General features: G+C 38.2%; 1 protein-coding gene across 4 annotated transcripts; it reads left to right on the forward strand.

Moving 5' to 3' along the window:
- The first annotated feature begins 3007 nt into the window (after positions 1-3007).
- On the forward strand, positions 3008-22323 carry LOC122661372 (dynamin-related protein 3A-like). 4 transcript variants are annotated; one of them, XM_043856750.1, is made up of 20 exons: positions 3008-3435; positions 7461-7743; positions 7859-7887; positions 8025-8126; positions 9618-9686; positions 9783-9842; positions 9924-10037; positions 10471-10519; positions 11481-11590; positions 12530-12622; positions 13083-13175; positions 13276-13413; positions 19304-19417; positions 19519-19617; positions 19778-19820; positions 20048-20196; positions 20314-20460; positions 20910-20962; positions 21129-21228; positions 21619-22323. In XM_043856750.1, the coding sequence occupies exons 1-20, from the start codon at positions 3061-3063 to the stop codon at positions 21892-21894; spliced, it is 2496 nt and encodes an 831-aa protein (XP_043712685.1). In that variant the 5' UTR covers positions 3008-3060; the 3' UTR covers positions 21895-22323. The 4 variants fall into 4 exon arrangements, with proteins under 4 accessions (XP_043712685.1, XP_043712686.1, XP_043712687.1 ...); XM_043856751.1 differs by lacking the exon at positions 21619-22323 and having other exon boundaries at positions 21146-21175; XM_043856752.1 differs by lacking the exons at positions 21129-21228; positions 21619-22323 and having other exon boundaries at positions 20855-20947.

The following is a 22323-nucleotide window of genomic DNA, read 5'->3' on the forward strand; positions in this document are numbered from 1 at the left end:
GTAAGGCTGGCCTAGAAGATTTCAACTGTTATACATATCATGATTGTGTAGTACATGGAAAATAAATAGATTAAAAATACATCACTTTAAGGACCTCAAATTAAATGGTTGTGCATGGGAAAAAAAAATCAAATCTTAGACTTGGAACTAGTTAAAACAAGAGTGGAAAAAGTCATCTCACAGCCCCCCCCCCCCCTCCCTGTTTAAGAAAAAGGGCTCTTTTTGAAATCTTTATGCAACAATCAAAACAACCTGAGGGTGTGCTGGCATGATGAAGGTGCTAGCAATAGAACAGGTAATCCACATGTGACATGGACTAGTTATTACCCAAAGAAAGTTTTTCCTTCTGGTTTTCAACTTCTGAAACCCAGTTGGAAAGTGCCTACATCCTTGAGTGACAAAGTCAGTATTGAGCAATTGAACCCAGGACCTATGATCAAATGCTGCCTTCAACTCAAGCTAATGATACTATGCTTGACACTTTGAGACCAATATAGGAAAAAGGGGAAAAAAATATCAAATGGATTTTCATTTGGTGGTATGGTTTGAGGAATACAATAAACATCATGGTATGCCCTTTTAGTACTACTTGTGCCATAAAGCTATTAAGGGGCTCAATTCCTTTACAAGATAATATTTAAAAAAAAAAAGAAGCTCAATTCCTTTATAAAAAAAAAGAGAACAAAGATAAAAACCTTGATAGGGCACTTTTAGGTCTCATTCCTACATGGCAATGGTTTTTTTTTTTTTTTCAATTATAGTTGAGTGAAAATTGGAGGGAGATCAATCCTAGATAGCCTTAGTATTTGTTAAATTTGCATCACTCAAATATATTATATACCAACCCATAATAAAAACTATATTGTTGGTTTGTGCTGCATGCTGTAATACTTTTGAGTTGAAATTTAACATATGAGTCAAGGTTAAATTGGACAACGCAAATTAAGCACCAACTAGGGATTTTCTCTCTCATGGTGTTCAGCAAGAGTAGACACATCTTTTGTAATAAGAAGTAATTTTTTTAGGGAAAATGATGGGGCGTAGGATACACCCAGACACATGTGGTGGGCAAAATGACCGGCCCGCCGCTGTGAATGATCGAAATGACACACCAGTCTTGCCCCATGTGTCTAGTCACAACCTGTGCCCCCGTGCACTCCCGATCAGAGAACATTGGCCCTTTTTTTAGTACACCATTTAAATTTTAACATAAATTATACGGCATTGCAGATAAATTGGCCCGTGAATTTTGTAAGTGTGTTGCTGACATGGTCACAAGACTCACAACCCATAAGTATATTTGAAGTTAAAAAAAAAAAAAGCATTATGATTGGTTGAACAAAAGTCCAAATGGCGGGCGTAGATTTAGCAAATTCTCAAGCCCCCATGGGAGACCCTTTAATCCAATCATGAAATTATGAAAATATCTCATCAACCTCCATCAGTTCAATGGTAAAAAATAAAATAGAATAATTCAATACATGATAAACCATATGGTTGGGATGTCCCGCATACTTCAACATTTGGGTTATCTAAGATGTTTTAGCTATCTAATGATAGGATCAGCTAATATAGTCCGACAAAATAGCAATGCCCATGTATAATGCCTTTTTTTTTTCTTAGTTCTATTTCCATTTGAGATGAAGTTCTAATTATGTGGCACAATTAGGTTGGCTAGTCAGGTTGTCCGTGTAACTTGGGCTGACTGGCCAACCTCTACCCTTTTTTTTAATCCATAATTATTATTGGGTGTTAAACAAATGTTGTTTTAGGGGTCATTTGATTGGAAATGAAATTAATGAAAGGGAGAATGTTCTCTGTGCTTGGGCGCGGGCTGTGCCTAGACACATGGGAAAGAGCGCAATGATCACCTTACCCCCTTGAGTGACAGACTCATGTGTCTGGGCACTGTGCTGCGGCACAGAAAACATGAGCCCTTAATGAAAAATAAAATAAAAAATCAACACTCCTCTTCAATCACTTCAACACACTTATGAAACAAAATGGGCTGTGGGACTAGAGAGAAGCTTATTTCATTTCTGTCTCAATAATCATTATCATTGAAATTTTTTTCTTTTATTTTTTTTCCTTCACTGAAGAGGTATTAATACTCTAAGCCGAATCAATCAAATCAAGCAGCCAACCAAACAAACCTAATCTGAACCAAATTTTTATCGGGTCGGCTTCGGTTTAGGGTATTATGAAACTGGTTGAAGATTTAAAAAAACAGATTAATACAAAACCAAAAACCCAAAAAATTATTTATTTTCTATAATTGTTTATATACATGATAAATCTAAACCGCAAACCGATTAATCGAAATAGAACCTTCCTTTGCTGGACCCAGCTTCGGTTCCACCCATTATCAGCCCAAATCCCAAATGAGACTGAACCTACTGTTTGACAGGATCAGGCTCCTCTACGGCCCAAGGGTATGCCGCACATCTTGTGGCGCTACACCATAGCTTGCCACGTGGACAACCCCCTGGCCTAGATTGGATTGGAAATCTGGATTTCAAATCCAAAAATCTTTCTATACATCGCATTTGCACCATACGCTCAACTTTTCCAGTTCGATCCAGGCTGTCCAAAGGGGGAGTTCGTCCACATGGCGAGCTGTGGTGTCACGCGCGCACCCCTGCGCCGTAGAGGACTCCGATCCTTCTTTGAAACCCATACACCACTCTTTCACAAGGGTAGTTTAGATATTTCGAACGATATGCGCACGATAACGAGTCCGCGCCCAAGCTTGAATCCTTGATCGAGTTCTAACTGCGAATCCCTCCGAATCTAAATCCAACTCGGATCCCTATGTCAAATTCGAAGATATCAGTTATCGAGTTGGAGCTCCTAACCGTATTGAGATTTCAGATTTGAGAGCCCTTCTCCGTCTTAGTTGTCTACCACTCTACGCAGCTTCATTTCCTTGGGCGGCAGGGAATAGAGTCTATAAAAGGCTCTGTGCCTCTGACTGCAACTCTGCTCTTCCTCTCTGAAAATTCACCCTCGCACATTACTGCTCATCATCCCAACATTTAGGGTATCTTCTGATATTCGATAATGGCTGAGCAACCAGACTCTGCTCCGCAAAGTTCGTCGTCATCGTCGAGTGCTGCTCCTCTCGGTCATTCTGTAATTCCAATCGTCAATAAACTCCAAGACATATTCGCTCAGCTCGGTAGCACGTCCATGATCGAGTTGCCTCAGGTTGCCGTTGTCGGAAGTCAAAGCAGCGGGAAATCCAGTGTCCTCGAATCTCTTGTTGGAAGGGATTTTCTTCCCAGGGGTTCAGATATTTGTACACGAAGGCCTTTGGTGTTGCAGTTAGTGCAGACGAAACGAAAACCCGATGGGACTGAGGAGGAGTACGGCGAGTTCTTGCACTTGCCAAAGAAGAGGATTTATGACTTCTCTGAGATACGTAGGGAAATTCAGGTAATCATTACTCTGATATGGTTGATACACTGTGTTACGCTACTCAATGGGACTTATAATATGGCCTCTCTTTCTCTATTGTTTTCTTGTTCATTGTTTGGAGGCCCGGATTTCCCAGAAGTGTAGCCTTTGCCGGAATTTCGATCCCTAAGTAAAGCAGTTAAATTGTCTTCTCTGAAAACTTAATTTTTTATCGGAAAGGTTTCTATTTCCTTTATAAGGAAATCTCCTTGTAAGCAAAATAGCTGCAAATGATATCGTTAAATAACAACAGAAAGGATTGACCCAAGGCCCGAACATAAGTATAGCAACAGCTCTTTACATAACAGGATAGATTAGGTTTGTTCACCAGATTTAGCAAACTCATCCGCCAAGCAACTAGCTGGTCACATTCTCCACTGAACAGTGTTATTTCTATAAGCAGCAAGAGATCTGGCCTTTTATTTTAAGAAGAAGATAATAACAACACCTGCATCTCTCAAATCCATCATTGGATGACCAGGTGGCCCTCACCTTCAGTGATCAAGTTAACCCATCTCCTATAGCTAGAGATCTCCAAACTCATAAAATTGGCCTTGGAGTCCACTCCTGTCCACATTAATAATCAGGAAATGCCTATTAGGCATGCAGACATTCTCCCAGAGAATACTAGATTTTGGCAAATTAAGTAAAAGTTTTTCTAACGCAGGTGAGCTTCATATACTGGATGGACTGTTGGCCCATCATTTCCAGAGAGGGAACCAAGATATTCTCCTCTTCTTGTTCATTCCCAAACCTCTCATATTTGAGCTAGTAGTCACATAACAAAAGTGCAAAACCAAACTCTATTGTTGATATTTGTAAATTCCTATACCATAAAATTTTTATCGATTTTTCCTTCACCCACGGAATCTCTTCACCTACCACTGTGATCTCATCATTAACCCCCCCCCATTGCCGAAGATCCATAATGCCCTTTCCACGATTCCAGGAGTCCCATCCAAGAGCAAACCCATGAGTGAAGCGATCACCATGGGTGAAGGAAAACCTCCCCTATAATTTTTGGGTTCATAGCAGGTGAATGGTTACAAATTACAATATGGAAGCTTGGCCAAGTTTCAAGCCTTTTCTTACGTTATGAATTATTACTCAGTCAATAATAGGGCAGTTCTGCAATTGATCGTTGTTCAAGATAAATATGCATGTCTCACCAAAAAGGTTGTGGCTTACAGAATTTTGTAGAGGTTTTACATGCTAAAGCTATTTGGCTTACGAAATTATTTAGAAGTTTTTCATTCCTTCGTTTCAGAAATTATCACATTTAACATTTACAGTTTTGTATTGGAGTAACATAAATCTGATGCTACTTCAACACTTAAGGCATTGGGGTGGACAAAGTAAGCTATTTCAGTCAGTTAATAAGTAGGCAATGCTTTAACTACATCGAGTCCCAACCACGACTGTTGGTGATTATCCTAAATTTTCTGTTTGAGTTTCAATTATTGACAGATCTTTACTTAAAGACAGATCTATGACAATAAACCTATACTGGAAGAGTCATATATCTAGTGCTGATCGTTGCTCATTTTTCCTAGTATATGTCTGTGTTGATAGTCATGAAACATAAGAAACAGGGGCACCCCATTAAATACTAACCTACAACTTAATATGCAAAAAGCTTGCCAGTTGTTTTTTACCACAAGCAAAATTAACTTATTGTTTGCAATATGATATAAGCCATCCATGCAGCTGCGAGCATTAAGCCCCTATTGCTCTTCATAATGTAGTCTTAGGTTTGAATTGTCAAACTAGGAAACAAACCAGGATCTTTTATCAAAACGTGAATCAGTTTTAGGGTAAAACCAGGAGAACAATGAGGCGAGAAAGCATATGAGGAAACCAAGAGAACAATGGGAAAGAAATCATGAGGAAACCAAGAGAGCAATGGGAACCCAAATATATTAGGTTAGGGATGGGCGTAATAAATCAAAAATTTTGTTAGCAGAAGAATTACCACCAACCTCAATCATAGAGTCAATTTCATCATCAGTCCACTCATCCAATGTCACTGACAAAACCTTTGAAATATGTGTTTCGAGAATTCTGTGTTTAAGCATACAAATATTCCAATATTTGTTGACTAGTTAATGAAGAGAACTTTGATGTCAGATTGCTTGACTGTAGAACAGTAATGGAGATGCAAAGAGAACCAAAACAAACCACCCGGGCTTCTCACCGCAAGATATCAATCGGATTGAACACTGATTTCTTGAAACGAACCACCCGGACTTCCCACCGCAAGGTGTTGATTGGATCAAACACCGATCCCACCAGCCTTAATCAAACACAAGACAAAAATCTTCAATGGAGAAGAACAGCAGCAAAATGCTTTTAATTAAAATCAAAATTTGTGTCCAATACTTGGCTCCCTTACAACCTTATATAAAAGACTAGACCTAACCCAATCCTTAACCTATTAGGTAATCTAAACTTACTAGGAAATTGAAATAAACTTAAAACAAAGTCCTAATCCAGCCCAACTAAACACTTAAAAGAAAAACTACTAAAGTCACTTAAATTGAATTACTGGTTGAACCGGTTCAATTTAAGAACAAAAACACCAACATTAAACTAAGTATGGATCTAAAACATCTAATCCGTATGCAACCCTATTACCAATACTTTAGGTTCATAAAGTGACCTATTACATTGAAAATCCATGGGATCAAAGCCCAACATATATAGAACCCAACCCTAGACTTATTCCTAATAAAACAAGCTTATTTTGATGATGAATCTGCATCACTTCATGGATTCAATACTTAAGGAAGGTGCCAATTTGATTTGCTCCACCATCTTTTTGGTGGATGCAAACTTTTTCTGTTAAATGTCAAGGGATTCCTCTCCTTCTAGAGTTACTAGTATCTAGCAGAATGATCCATGCACCAAATGATTTTGCCCCTTTAAAATTAAGAAATGCATATTGATATGGCATTCTTGTAAAAGATCCTGTAGATTCTATGAAAACAAACATCAGGCACGTGTTTTGCTGTTAAAAGCCTGAATATGCCTCCCATTTTATAGTTTATGATGTATAACTGAAGGAACCATTGATTAATGATCCTTCCCTCTAGAAAGGAAAAGGGGGAAAAAAAGAAAGAATTAGAAAGCTAAATAAAAGCAACCTGTTATATGCTCAAGTTCTAATCATTCAACTTGCCCTTGAATTTTGGAACTCAAGTGATGTACTCCCTCAATTTCTGAAAGAGGCATACCATTTCCCTCTGTGCTACCTCCTCATCCAACCCTCGGAGTAATCCCCCCCTAGGAGTGACTTATTCACACCAGGTGACAGGTATCCTCCTAAATTCTTATTCTAACATTGCTTTCAAATATCCCACTTTGCGCAGAATCCTTCAACCCCATTCAATTCTTCATTATGACGCATGATTTTAGCATAAATTTCTCACTTTACCTTGGTTTTAAGAAATGTGTGATGTTTCAAACAGAGTTGTTTTCAGAAGATGGTCATTTTGACCATTACTTCCCTACTGATGCACAATTATGGAGACTGAACTTGGCGTGCCAGAAAAATTAATAAGAAAATAACTTGGACTTCAATTAAATGGGGAATTTATCTGTGCTATAATGTGTCCTAAGGTACTGTTATGGTGATTTTACAGCTGATTCTTGCTTGGGATGATACACTTTGGAATGTCAATTACATTTGCATCACCTATAAAAGGTAGGATAAATGACACTATAATTTATAAAGGTACTCTTTTATAATGTTGACTCCTATTGAGTCATGGGATTCTCGATTCTTTGGCTTATGATGCTGGCCTTCTGCAACCATCAACACCACCATATCCGTTTTAAGCTAGTCCATTGTAAATAAAAAATCAGAAAAAAATCGAAAAGGAAACTCTATTTTCACTGTCTCATAATGAGTTTTTTTATTAGTTCTTGATCTCTGAATATTTCCCCCCAAAAACTCTGGTCCCTTTCTAGTCATCTTTCTCAGAAAAGTTTTTGATCATTTGCAGGCAGAAACTGAACGGGAAGCAGGAGGAAACAAGGGTGTTTCAGACAAACAGATTCGTCTAAAGATCTACTCTCCAAATGTTCTTGATATCACATTGGTGGATTTGCCTGGAATAACAAAAGTACCGGTTGGTGACCAACCATCTGATATTGAGGCACGGATTAGAACGATGATATTGTCTTACATCAAACATCCAAGTTGTTTAATTTTAGCAGTTACACCAGCAAATTCAGACTTGGCAAATTCAGATGCACTTCAGATTGCAGGCACTGCTGATCCTGATGGTAAATCTGCTTCAATACTTTAGTGAGTTTGAAATACACAGTTAGAAAAGGACATTGCCGTAGCAAAGGTATTTCATTCAAGTCTAAAGCTTTTAAAGGGTGTTTACTTTTGCAGGTTATCGGACTATTGGTGTAATAACAAAGGTGGCTGTTTCTCCTCCCCCACCCCTACAAAAAAAAGAAAGAAACAAAAATTTTCACAGTATCTCAACAACTTTTGCAACTATATTGTTATTTTCTAACGAGTCATTGCAATAATATTCTCTTCTTTGTGGCCTCAGTTGGATATTATGGACAGAGGCACTGATGCCCGTAATTTTTTGCTTGGAAAAGTGATCCCACTTCGACTTGGTTATGTGGGTGTCGTGAACCGCAGTCAAGAGGTAAGCCTGTTTTTTAACATCAGAAGTTAGCGAAATGTCTCAATGTTGTTTATTTAGTTGTTGCAGGCACATTGAAGCTGATGCTTTAGGTTGAATTTTTAAATAATCTCATCTGCACATGGAGTTGAATTTCTTCCAAATATATTGTCTAACTCACTCTTTCTCTCTCATGTGGAAATCTTATAGCTTTGGTCTTATTTATTGATGTTTCTGGTGTATTCTTTTGACTTTATTTTGTTAAAGAAATTCTCTCTCCCCCCTCTCTACTTTGTACAGGGAACAAGTCATGGGTTTTAGTCAATGCAGGAACAAGTAATGTGAGGGACTTACATAACCTTCTAACCCTGAAAGTTATATTTCAGGAAAACATATAAAGATTGGTGTTGATATGTCCTTTATAGGAAATGAAATTTAAATGCAAAAGTTATGACATTGAGATGAACGATATAAGAGGGGAAGAGAAGGAAGGAAGAATGCGATGAAATTTGAAACTCATGCATATAAGGAAATTCACACCATGCAGTTAGTAAATATGAGATCTCTCTCTCTCTCTGTGTATTGGCAGCTGGCATGGATTGGTTTCCAATAGGTGAAAATTAGTTTGGCTCTTCTCTCTTGGATAGGAGCCCAAGGTTCTTTGATCTTCCCATGGCTTAGGTTGCCAGATTTCCACCTTGAAGAAAAATAATGATCCATCACTGCTTTCATTCCTGACCAAAATAGAAGCCTTAATCTCCTTGATGGCCTTTCATTAGTGTCTGTCCCTGTTATGTTTCATTGTTGGTTCCTTGCATTTTCACTTTACCCTTATCTTTTTCCCTCTTTTTATAAAATCATACAGTTTATAAGCTTTTCTCAAGCAAAGGGTAATATGCCAAAAATGAGAAGTTTTTTATTGTCACCTCATTTTCAGCATGCCCTGACATTTTTATTTTTATTTTTTTTTGGGGGGGGGGGGGAGGGACAAGCTAGGAAGAATTTGTTAGTGTAGAAAAAAAGGTTTGCTATACCTTAAACAAAAAAAACCCTGCTGCAGTTGCTTCTAATCTCTGATGACAGGTATTGGCTGAATTCTCGACCTACATATGTCCGAAATTACTTTATCCTTGGCCCTGCTAGTTACTACAGATATAAAATGCCTTATTTAATTTATGGCATCATTTTTTATGTTAAAATTTCCCACATTTGCTTTTGCACTAATTCACTTGTAACAGCTGGTGTTCTCCCATATCCAGTGGATACATAAACTGTTCTTCAACTGCAAAAGTTGTGGATTCTGGTTTTTATTTAAATCTGTTTCTTCTGCCACACAAAACTAAGTCTTCTGTCTGCAAATGCTATGGTTGAATTTATATCTCACAAGCTTCTTCTTCTTGTTGAGTAGTACTATTATAGTATGATAAAATGAAAATGTTTTACATATGTTTACCGCATATTTATTGCATTTGTTTGTGAACCTTCTGATATCCTTGTTTCATGATATTAAACCAGGATATCATTCAGAACCGGAGTATTAAGGATGCACTTGTTTATGAGGAGAACTTCTTCCGCAGTCGTCCTGTATGAGCATTATGTTTATAAAGGCTTTGTTTTCACTTTTCAGATCTGGTCTGTTGTATGTTAAAAATTTCTGATACGGTTTTGATTTGTTTGCAGGTATACAATGGTCTTGCTGATCGTTGTGGCATTCCTCAGTTAGCGAAGAAGTTGAACCAGGTAGGGATATTCACCATCTATTCATTTATTGATTACGGGTTTCAAGCTTTGTACACCTAATGGTTTTTGTTTTTTGTGCAGATTTTAGTACAACATATTAAGACTGTACTTCCGGGGTTAAAATCACGCATAAGTTCTGCATTGGTTGCTGTGGCAAAGGAGCATGCCAGCTATGGAGAAATCACTGAATCAAAAGTATGGATTGTTGTCTGTCATCATTCCCATTTTACCCACTCAGAGAAGTGGGAAAGAAGACGACGCCAGCCTACTATTCTCTGCTAAAACATTGATAGACAAACAAAATTGGTAGTTCTTTTCTGTTCAGATGAGGTCTATGATAAGATGGTTGATAAACTGGACCTAGATGTAAGATATAGTCCATAATGTGAACTACAATTCATTAAATTATGCATCATTCCCCTCTATCCTTCATAGTTGATATTCATCACATTTGGGATATATCTTCGTTTTGACAAAATTGGGGAGTTTCCTGTTCTGTTAGATGACCACCATTCTTTGTATGTTTCTGATTTGCTGACTTTTGAAAATGCTTATATTTTTACTTATAGTTGCTGGTGGTACTTTTACATCATTTTAGTGCTTATTCCTCCGCCATTCTGCCTTACAGGCTGGACAAGGGGCTCTTCTCTTGAACATTCTTACAAAATATTCTGAAGGTATATATGGCTTGGATTCAGTTTTTTTTTTTTTTTTTTTTGGAGGGGGTGGGGAGGAAAGGAATAAAGGCCTGACTTCAAGTAGTTTTGTTTTTCATTTGTGCCATGAGGGACTGCCAAGTAGTTCCATATTCAATTAGCTCCAAATTATATTTTTGATATGAAAGTACTTGTTTGCTTCTTATCTGCTAATTTCACATTATATTAGCCAAAAATTGGCTCCAGCCCACAAACCATTAAGTTATTCATGTTTGAAATGTTTCATATCAGCTATCCTACTTTTTTAGAGTTCACTTTTTTACAGATTTTTTAGAAAATTTTGTTAATTTTGCCAAAATTTCATTTTTCAGCTGAAATTGAGTTGAGGCTTATTTTTTGGAAACTGGGCTAAAGATAATGCGCTTGGGTTATAAACCCAGCCCAGTTTGTCTATTATGTCTCAAGCACAATATATATTACAATTTGGTTATATTAAAAAATATATAATTGAGCTTTGTGACATTATCAAAGATTGGAATTTTTGTATCATCCTGATAACTCGATCTGGATCATTGTCATTCCGGAACTATCTAATCTGGGATGGGGGTGGATCTCCAACCTACATTATTTTAATGAATTTTCGTCTGGATGTCCAATCCGGACTCTCTCTTAACCTTAATCTCATACCTTAACCCCCAGGCCAACCACAGCTGTTGTTCCACTTACTTTGAAATGCATATATACTGTAAATTTTTAATTCACGATTCATATATAATATGTAACATACATGCATACTTGTATCTTTAATACGTATCTAAGTATGCAACCAAAAAGTTACCAAAATAACTAAATAAAATGACCAAAATTTTTTTTTTCATTTTAGTCACCCAACCAAAAATAGCCACCTGATATAAATTTACAACTAAGGTGTATGTCATGTTTGAGCTACATGCTGCAACTTATAGATGACTTCTTTTGACAGCCTTTGCTTCAATGGTGGAGGGGAAAAATGAACAGATGTCGACATCAGAGTTGTCGGGAGGAGCACGAATTCATTACATCTTCCAGTCAATCTTTGTGAAGAGCTTGGAAGTGTGTAATCTCTCTTACATTCTTGTACTTGTTGCATTCTTGTTTGATTTGAGACTGGATTTGCAGGCAATTTTGCTTGAGCCTTTTCCAATTGTGACCCATAGGTGGGTAGGTTTTCATCCTTCAATATATTCTTGATGACATCCATATATTGGAAACCATGAAACCTGTATTTCCAGTTTAGTCAAAATTGAATTCAGGAAAAATGTTAAAACTTCAAGCTGCTAGGTTTCTGTTTAAGCTCAGTTTGATCAGGAGGGTCTAAACAGCCGGCAGTTGGTCGTTCTTTGCATTATATTTGTTGTCATTAGTTATCCAGCTGTCAGATTAGACCCATCAACTAACTAAACCCCACATCTCAATAGTAATCAGATTCCCCACATTTAGATGGAGTTCCCAATTCCTATTGGTCATGGAATTTTTGCTCATACAATTCCCCCACTCCCAGGTTACTTGACTGTAACAAATATGATTTATAAAGATTCTCAGCTGTTTGAAAGCATTTCACTCCACTTGCATAAACACATGTGAATCATCCACCACCAAGTAGACGCCATAGTTATCAAGGCGTCGCCATGGTGTCCAGCCTCCTTGGTCGCCTTGGACGCCTTGGGCGCCATGGCGGGCGCCTTGCCGCCATGGCGTGTCGCCTTGACTTTTTGCCCCTCTAAAACGCCATGATCGCCTTCCCGCCTTGATAACTATGGTAGATGCATGAAAAAGCATGTGCCTTCTTCTTTTAACACTGAAAGCTGGAAGTTATCCACCATATGCAGTTTGTCTCGTTCATTGGCCAAATCTTCTTTTAGGCATTCCTTAAATACATTTTAAAGAAGTATTAGTGCCTTCACTCTCACTTACTGTTAGTAGATTGTATATATATGCTACTAACTTGAATACTTTTATCATCCTAAGCATCCAATCTGTGAACTGTTGCAGGAAGTGGATCCATGTGATGATTTAACTGATGATGACATTCGTACTTCTATTCAGAATGCAACTGGTCCAAAATCTGCTTTATTTGTACCTGAGGTTTGTGTTGTCGTGCTATGTTTTTTTTTTTTTTTTGGTAGGTAGGCCCCAAGGAGATTTGAACTCATGACCTCTTAATTATGAGGTGTTGGTCTTTGCCAACTGAGCTAAACCCCTTGGGGTTTCGTGCTATGTTACTTTCCTGGTGTGGAGCTGCTTATGTGGCCGAGATTCCTCTATGGTCAGAAACCTCTACAGATACTTAATTCATGGAAACAGCAGAAAACACTTCCATTGGCTGCCTTTGAATGTATTATTTAATCAAAAAGAAGACCACCTGTGTGAAACCCAGCCAATGCGAGTGTCTTCCAGATGTCTCAGTCAGTTCTTTAGTGACCCATTGAGTATCTGTATCATTTTTATGTAGGTGGTGAAACGATGAATCTTTCTTTTCACCCTTCCATTGATTCCAACTTCTATATTTCGATGATGCTGATCAATCAATTTGAACCTGCAATAGGTGCCATTTGAGGTTCTTGTTCGAAGGCAGATATCCCGTTTATTAGATCCAAGCCTTCAGTGTGCAAGGTTTATCTATGATGAGTTAATAAAGGTAAGATTTTCTGTTAAGTGTTAACAGTAGCTTTTGGCAGGTAAACTTCATTATCTCATCTTCAGGACATTAAGTTTGATATATTTCAATTGCACTTCAGATGAGCCATCGTTGTCTGGGCAGTGAACTCCAGCGGTTTCCCATTCTCAGAAAGCGCATGGATGAGGTTATTGGAAACTTTTTGCGAGAAGGCCTTGAACCTTCAGAGACAATGATTGGACACATTATTGAGATGGAGGTATGCATCAAACCCGTGTAATTGTGTATCTTGTATAAACTTAAGTAGTATTTGAGCATTGATATGTTGGCAAGGTATCAAATTGATATTTTTGTGTTTGGGACTTTCTAAAAATCATCTATATCAATTTAGTAGCTCTTATAATTAAGACTTTTTAACGTTGTACAGTCATTCATCAGAAAACCCTATATCCATTAATGGAGAGAGAGGAAATCTAAATTTAACCAGTTTGTCAACCTGTTGGCTAGGACAGGCCAGATAACCAGGCTGTCCAATGGGGGATTAGACAACAACTTAGACAACAACACTAAATAATGGTGGCTAACTAGGCGAGCACCTTGCACCTATATCTGCACCTAAGCTGTCAGTTTGGCTAAGCGACCAACTAGTCAATAAGATATTTGTAAATGCATCAGTTTGTTAGGGAAGTTACAGGGAGTAGTAGGCTAAAATTGGGCTTGTTAAATACTAGGCTATACGTATGGTTATTTAGGTTACAACCCCCCCTCCCCCAATTGCCTTGGGTTGCCAAGGAGTTTTGACAGCGTAATATAGACTAGTACTATTGGGAGTTGTTCTCCCTTATAAACAGTCTACCTGTCCGTCAATCAATGTTTTTCAAGTGATTCTCAATTCACAGTGAATTAATTCACAAGTGGGGCTGACCTGGTGAATCAGGCGAATCTAGTTGACCTCCTGAACTCTACTAGTCAAATTTACAAATTGAGTGAATTGATGTTGAGTTGAATCTTGGCATTTGTAATCACTGATCACTAGTTGGACTATGAATTGTGAACCGTGGATGGAACAACCATGTTGAACCATGAATCTGGTATTGTATTATTCTGTGGGCCTTTCCCTTTCTTTCCCTCTCTTTGTAAATGCTTTTTTGCAAAGGAAAATCGAATTGAACTTTAAAAAAAAGCCTGTTGGTGTTTCATCTGTGATTTTTGGGCCATTGGTTAGCAACTGCTTGCTCTTGTATCTTGCTTTGTTGTTATTGCTTCTTTGCTGCTTCTCTTTACAGGTTCATGGTTTAGTTATCTTTTGAGATGATTTCATCAACTAGTTAAAGATCTGATCAGTTTAGGTTGTTTAAATCTGGTGGTTGGTATCAAAGCATGTTGGATAATTGAAATTTGAAGAATTTCTTTACGAGGGATGAGTCATAAAATTTTTAAAGGCAACTTAGGAATGCCCGTGGTAGCCATAAGGGGAGGAAGTTGCTTGAGGTGGTTTGCCGTGTTGATGTGGATGAATCAGAAAATTGGGCTTATTTAGTGGAAATAAGCCTTTGGTTGGATTATATATGTATTGGGCCTTTGGTCTAATGAGTTCTCATTGTATTTGGCCACTTTAATGGGCCTAAAATATGGGTAGGAGATAGGAATACGAAATTTATTAGTTAATTAAGTTGGGGTCTTAGGGTAGGAGGTAGGAATACAGGATTAATTAGCTAGTTAAGGGTCTTTTTGGTATCATTTTCATTTTCATTTTCTGACACTTTTTCATTTTGTCATGTGTTTGGTATCATTTTTTAAACTTGTTTTTATTTAAAATAAATGAAAAAGCCCCCAAAATCATAATAAACTCAAGAGTCCATTATGGATTATGGCCAAAAACGTTTTTCCTCATTTTTTTGCTCTAATGAGCACATGCTCATAAGACCCAAATATGAGGGGTAAAATAAACATTTGCTTTTATTTTTTAGAAAGGCAAGCCCCCTCCTGCAATCTCAATCGCTGCAAGCATCAGCCACCATTGCAAACACTGCCACTGCCATTGGCGCCCCGCCATCGCACATCGCCCAACTCATTGCCCCAACCCATCCTCAGCAGCCGCTCTATGTATTTGTGAAAGGAGATGACGACAAAGAAGACGAACTTCATATGTTCATAACCCGTCAGATGAATTTGAGACCCAATCACCCAATTAAGATTTAGAAATCGTCTTTGCGTTTCTCCTCTCCCAAGCGCCAAGTCCAAATATTCCCCAGTAGTAACGATTATGAAATGTACTGAAGCATAAGCATCATTATCATCAACAGGATAAGGGAGAGAGTGGAAATCAGAGGTGAATACAGCTTTCGGGCAGCACTGTTCTTCGTCCCAACTCATCGCCCCAACCCCTGTTCTTCCCTCTGCAACCCACTGCTTATAACTCCCATGCCCTTGTTGGGAGGTGAGTTCTGGCCCTTATTCTGCGGCCCCAATTGCCCATGTTGGGCAAGTGCCTTCTCCTTCTCTGTCCTTCTCTGTCCTTCTCTGTTTTACTCTCTTCTTCTTCCCAACCAAACCCTCCCTTCTTCTTCTTTGCTTTATTTCGTTCTTGTTATTTCTGTTTATTTCCCTCTTACCATTGAATACCCTATTCTGGTTGGTAATTTATAGCCCAAAGAATCAAATCGATTTCCTTCGAGATCATTCTGTTTGGCCTGAAACGTTGGGATTAGAACTTGTATTACAGGAGAAAAATCCCCATCCTTACGGTTTAGAGTTGATTTGGGAAAGAAGATGGGTGATGGGAGAATTTCTTCACCTACCACTAAAATATATATGGGCTTTGGGCCAATCTCTCTAAAAAAAGCCTAATTTCAATGTTGAATTTCCATGACTTGGGCCTATTTGTTCAAAAATGTTATAAAAATTATTTACACAGGTAGTTACCTAACTTATTTTTCATTCTACAATCTATTGTGTTTAATAGTAACCAACAGTTTTTTATTTTTTTTATCAAAATGGTTTTCAGTAATGATTTTTTTAAATAGGCCAAAAACAAAATGAAAAATGATACCAAAAAGACCCTAAGTTGGGGTCTTAGTAATTTTCTATTTTCACTTCTTATTTTTAGTTGGATTACATCTGATGTTAGCAATCCAGCTTATCTTTTTCTTGGCTACTATTTCTATCTCTAGAGTCAGTCTTTTAGTAAAATAGATTGTTGTTTTTACTATTTTCTTTTGGATAAGGTTGTTTGTAATCACTTTTGATCCTGTCTTTTTCTTTGGATGAATGAAAATTTAATTACGAAGAAAGGAGAGGGAATATACAAGCCCAAGGGCCAACAAAACTGAAGCTAGAGACTAGCTAGGGCACAAAATGGAAGTAGGAAGACCCCAGGAGACAACAATGAGCCCGTTCCTCAGGGAATCCTTTACATCAACAAGGAGGAGGGAACTAATTTTAGATGAAACATAAAAAAAGATGGCCTTCCAAATCTTGTCGAAAGAGCGGGAGTTGGACGTCCATCTCTAAGGTTATGCTCCATCCAAATGTGGGAGATAGTGGCACAAAAGGCAAGCTTGCCCACTGAATCACAAATCGAGCTGCCTCCGAATGTCATATCAATCCAAACCCATTCCTTGGAAAGGGAAAGAGGCCTTCGGTGAGCAGGCCAACAGTGGCGAAAAACACGGTTCCAGATGGAGGAAGCAAAGGGGTAAGTGAAGAACAAGTGATCTACATCTTCATGCCCATTCCAACAAAGGCAGCGGCTGGGAGAGACTTGCATGATCACTTTTGATCCTATCTTACTTGGCTTAGCTCATCATAAATAGATGTAAAGGCCATACGCCTCTCGATTGATTTGAAATATATTTCAGTTCAATTTTCTGAAACTTCGTCTGTTGTTGATTCAGTAGTGTGCTTGGTGGATTCTGTCCTACTAACTCTTCTATCTTTCTATCTATTTTATTCAAGTTCACATGTCAGATAACTGTCAAATTCTTCACTCTATGGCACCTCTGTTTCACTCAAGCTTCTGGTTTGTTTCCCTGTTCTGCGTTCCTGTTTGTACTAGTCTCTAGCTGGATTTTTCTGGTTTGCGTTTGCTACAGATTATGTGATGCAGATACAAAGACTTACTTTCGAAAGAAGAAGAAAAAGGAAGTCCAAGCTGTCCAAGTAGTATTAGTAGTTAGTTGTTTTAATTAGTTTTCCATAGTTTTTATTTTGATGTAATAAGTTGCACCGGACCAGAACTGATTGAACCAATGGTTCAACTTAATTGATCTTTTATTTAGGTGTTTTTATTTAAGTGTCATGTGACCAACTTAAGTCACATGACCTCTTTTAGGTGGCTTGTAATAGAGCTTGGCTAGGGGGGGATTCATTCCTTATCCTAGGCTGGTTAGGAGTAGGCCTTTGGCCATTATAAATAATGTAAATTTGTGGGAGGGGTTTCTCACCACTGAATTTTGAAAATTGCTCTCAAGCTGCTCTGCAACTTTTCTTCACTACTGCTGTAGATTGTCTTGTGTCTGATCAAGGCTGGTGGGATCGGTGTTTGATCCAATCGACACCTTGCGGTGTGAAGCCCGGGTGGTTCCATTGAAGATCTAATTTCAATTTCTGATTTTTATTCAAGTTCTTACAATCAAACAAGCTGCTGCCAAGGAAATTCTGCAACAACAGTAGTTTGAATCATCCCCATCCCAAACAATTCTTCTTCTAATCCTCTCACAGCCCAAACCCTAAGATTCCCCCTTTGTTTTTCAATTTTCCCACAACCCAAATACTGTCCAGACCATTCCAGCCGTCAAAGAAAGCCCATATTTGGATCAAGTACTCCCCTCCCTCAAAAGGAAACTCGATCCAAGCTGCTCCCTCATCTGATCGTCTAAACCCTAGAAATCGTCACTTTCCCTCTTTTCAAAACCCAAAACCCTAACCTGCACCTTGCTGCTGATTGATTCCAGAACACTTCCCTCCATTAAAACTTAATGTAACCTTCACTCGAAGACTCCCCTACATCAACTTAGCCTAACCCACTTTCAAACCTTAGGTCCCACTAAACCCTAACCCTAATTTGACCAAAATACCTATTTTTGACCTACCCGAATTACTGTTCATAGCAGATCCTGGTTGTTTGGCTCCTTGTTTGAATTTTCAAACCTAGGACTACATTATTATGGGAGAAAAAAAGAACAATCAATGAAAACAACTTGGGGAGATGTGGTGAGAAATGATATGGATAGCTACGGCTAGCAAGAAATGTAACCTTAAATAAAGTTGAATGGCAAAATGGAATTTGTGTACCTAACTCAATCAGGTCAAGCTTGATTAAATTGAGTCCTGAAGTTCAATTTTGAGTTGGTCAACCACTTACTGCTTTTCATAGGGGAATGGACAGTTGGAATTGATAGTGTAGCTCTTTGATGCCAGCCAGATCTTTGAGAGCATGTCCCTGAAAGTTTGAATGGGGGGCATTTATTTTGCTTTTTCCTGCTTTTCTCTTTCTTGTGGTTCATTCTCAAATTAACTGTAGATTAGTCAAGCATGATTTTCAGGTGCTTACTAAAAAAAATGACCAAGTATTAGGAATCAGACCGGGTGATACCTGCGGACATCCTGATTTTTCCTCCAAACTTGGTTACACCATGCCAGATCGGATGATTTGACTCGGGATTGATGGAGTCTGCAGATACTGGGTTTTATATCTTGCTAGAACCTTAAAGAAGGGGCCAACAGGGCAAAGTTGACCTCAATTTTGTTTTTAGGTTGGATCAGAATCTTCATTGCACAGCTTCCTACACAGGAATATAACTGTTGATTGAATTTCTATTTCTTTGATTCCACTTGAGGCTTTGGAAATGTCCTCAAAACCTTACTTGAAGGAGGTCTCTCTCTCTCTCTTGTAAATTGTTTCCCAAATGATTTAGTTGGGAGTTGGAACTGCGTATGCTATGTGCACATTCTGGTCGATTGGCAACAGGCAAAGTCCCTGCCATGCCCTTGTGTTCATATATTTCTTCTCTGTAGCCTTCACCACAATATAACTGAACTTACTGAGCTTTCATTCACTTGGTATTGTGCCTCCATTTTATCCCTAAAACTATTTATGCTTCTTTCCAATCTTTAGATTGCAATATAATTTTATTATGTTTTTGTAGATGGACTATATTAACACTTCACACCCGAATTTTATTGGTGGGAGTAAAGCTGTAGAGATTGCACTCCAGCAAATCAAGTCCTCGAGAGTACCTGCAGCTTTACTGAGAGCAAAGGTTTGTTTAGCATGCGTTTAAAAGAGTAAGAAAATAGTAAAGCAATTTATTTTGTAACTGAATGTGAGGGCCATTCACTATTTTGCACATTCTGGATGTAGGATGGGGTAGATTCTGATAAAGTACCAGCCTCCGAGAAAAGTCTGAAATCTCGAGCCATTCTTGCTAGATCAGCAGCGAATGGAATTGTTGCTGATCATGTATGTAGACCGCATTTATGTTGTCTTAATATTGTCTCTATAAGATGCTACTATTGCAAGATTTTTCTGAGAAAACTAATTAGATTTGGTTTCAAATTACCACCTCTCACATGGTTTGGTTTATTATTGTTTCTAATGCTTCCATCTCAATGATGAATAGGGAGTTCGGCCTGGTGCAGATAGTGAAAGAACTGGTATATCAGGTAATGTCTTCTGCAAATGTAGGATCATTTTATATTGTATTTCATATTTTAACATTCATGTTGAATATCTGATTATAGTCTGATTATCATATTGGAATTTCAATTAGACAGCCATTTGCTGAAGGGTATCGAATTCCTTAGCCCCTATTTTTGCGGCACTTAATTCTCCTAGATTTTGAAGTAATGGTTGTTGAATTCTAGTTTGTTAATTAGTTGATTATAATCAGGAAATACCACTGGCCCAAGTTGGGGAATTTCATCAATTTTTGGCGGGGGCGAAAACCGTACATCTGCAAGAGAGAGTTCTATAGGCAAGCCATATAATGAACGTGTTCAAATGTTGGAGCACTCCATGTCTATGATCCAGTTGAAAGAGGTGACCAATTGACCATACAAGATTTCCAGTGTTTAACTGACTAACTAATATTTTCTGTCTATTTATTTGTTTATCTAATTTATATCTTTCTATTATTATTAATAATTATTTATGCAGCCCCCAACCATCTTGAAGCCCTCAGAAACCCATTCTGAGCAGGAGTCAATCGAAATAACAGTCACAAAACTGCTATTGAGGTCATATTATGACATTGTCAGGAAGAACATAGAAGACGCTGTTCCTAAAGCAATTATGCACTTCCTGGTATGTCTTCTGGTTTTGTTGAGACAACTGCTAGTCCTTCATTAAATGGTAGTGTAGTGATTGTAGCGGATTGTCAGGATACAAATATACTCTTGAATTTGGGTGTGTTTTTTTGGTAATCAGAGGTCTGAATTTTTGTTCATCCCTCGTCGTAATAATATCTTAAGGTTTGCAACGATAACTTGGTATATCTACTATACTACCATTAACTAAAATTTGTCTATGTTTAACTAACTGCTGGGCTCTGGGAATGGTTGAAGGCATACCCATGGAGGTTCTTGTAGCCTTGACAGTTGACACAATATGCTTCTTTTTCCAAACTCATACAATACTTATCGGTGGTGTTTTTTGACAATACCAAAACCAATTTGTGGGACAAATTTCATGCTTGTAGACCTAAACTTGGATAACAGATTAATTTCTGATACTTGTATGAAATTCATGTCCAGGTCAACCATACAAAACGAGAGCTGCACAATGTCTTCATTAAAAAACTTTACAGGTAAGTTGCACATTTTTTGGAAACTGCTTCAGTTAGTCATTTGCTTGATTTTATGGACTTCTACTTAAATAAGTTGAACATTTGCCCATGTACTGCCTGAGCTTCTACTGGAATGTTTTTGTTTGTAAGTTAATTGCCAAGGCATTGTTCTGTTGGTCCAAAACAGAGACAACCTTTTTGAAGAGATGCTGCAGGAACCTGATGAGGTTGCAATGAAAAGGAAGCGGACTCGAGATACACTCAAAGTTTTGCAACAAGCTTTCCGGGTGGGTGCATTACGATTCCATTTGACTATGAGAAGATATTTCGACTGCACGTTTCTTTTTGCAGTATTATGATTCATTAGTTCTAAGGTCATCATGCCACTGGGTAGGTCCTTCTGGGAGATATCATGGGAATGATATTGACCTCACTGACTGATGCTCATATCCAAATCCAAAAGAGTTAGTGGTTGGTAATTAGGATCATCTGATATTTGGGCCTGGAGATCTCTTAGGATACTACCCTATTTAAGTGGGCTTGCACACAAGTGATGGGCTTTGCTATTACATTGATGGACCTACATGTTTCTCCTAATATTTTCCCTGGAAAGAGCAAATACCATCTATTTTCGGACAGTTAATTTATTCACCTTATTCTTTTAATTTTGTTAACAGACATTGGATGAGTTACCTCTTGAAGCTGAAACAGTTGAGACGGGTTACAGTTTGGCCACTGATCCAACTGGATTGCCAAAGATCCACGGGCTTCCTTCATCATCTTTCTATGCTACAAGCAGTGATTCCAGTTTCCACATGTCTTCACCAAAGAACCCAAAGTCCCGGAAGTCATCTCACTCAGGGGAACTACAATCGCCAGTGCATGCAAATACAGATTCGAATGGCGGTGGACGCCACTCCATACTGGGGTCCTACCCAACAGTTGATCTGTAAGCAATTGAAACAGCATGTCAAGCAGGGTTTTGTTGGTAATCTAGTATATTCATTTTGTTCCCTTTCTCACATTTCAAGATATGTGAGATATTTACCTGCTAGAATTCTTTGAACAAAGAGTTTATATCTTCTTTCAGCAAGATTTTTGTCTTTCGTACAAATCCCCGTGTATTTCTTCATCAGTCCAGCGATATTCCCCATAAAATAATAATTACAGCCACGCCTCTGTTTTACAAGAAAGCTCAACCATTATTTTCTTGTTGGTAGTCTCATGTTGAGGAGTTATCTCCACCAAAGTGCTTGAGCCAGTTTACATCTGGGGGTAAGAGATCCTCATAAACTCCTTTTAAATTGAAAGAACCCCATGACTCTTTCCAGCTGATCGTATATGCTCATTTTTGCAGTGACGATACTTTTGGTTATTGCCCA

Source organism: Telopea speciosissima, chromosome 5 (genome assembly GCF_018873765.1).
Source record: "Telopea speciosissima isolate NSW1024214 ecotype Mountain lineage chromosome 5, Tspe_v1, whole genome shotgun sequence".
NCBI lineage: Eukaryota > Viridiplantae > Streptophyta > Magnoliopsida > Proteales > Proteaceae > Telopea > Telopea speciosissima.

Coding starts and splice junctions, on each gene's coding strand:
- LOC122661372 (XM_043856750.1), top strand. CDS start 3,061: ATGGCTGAGCAACCAGACTCTGCTCCGCAAAGTTCGTCGTCATCGTCG. Junction 9,687..9,782: donor ACTTCTTCCGCAGTCGTCCT/GTATGAGCATTA, acceptor ATTTGTTTGCAG/GTATACAATGGTCTTGCTGA. Junction 19,821..20,047: donor TGAAAGAACTGGTATATCAG/GTAATGTCTTCT, acceptor GATTATAATCAG/GAAATACCACTGGCCCAAGT.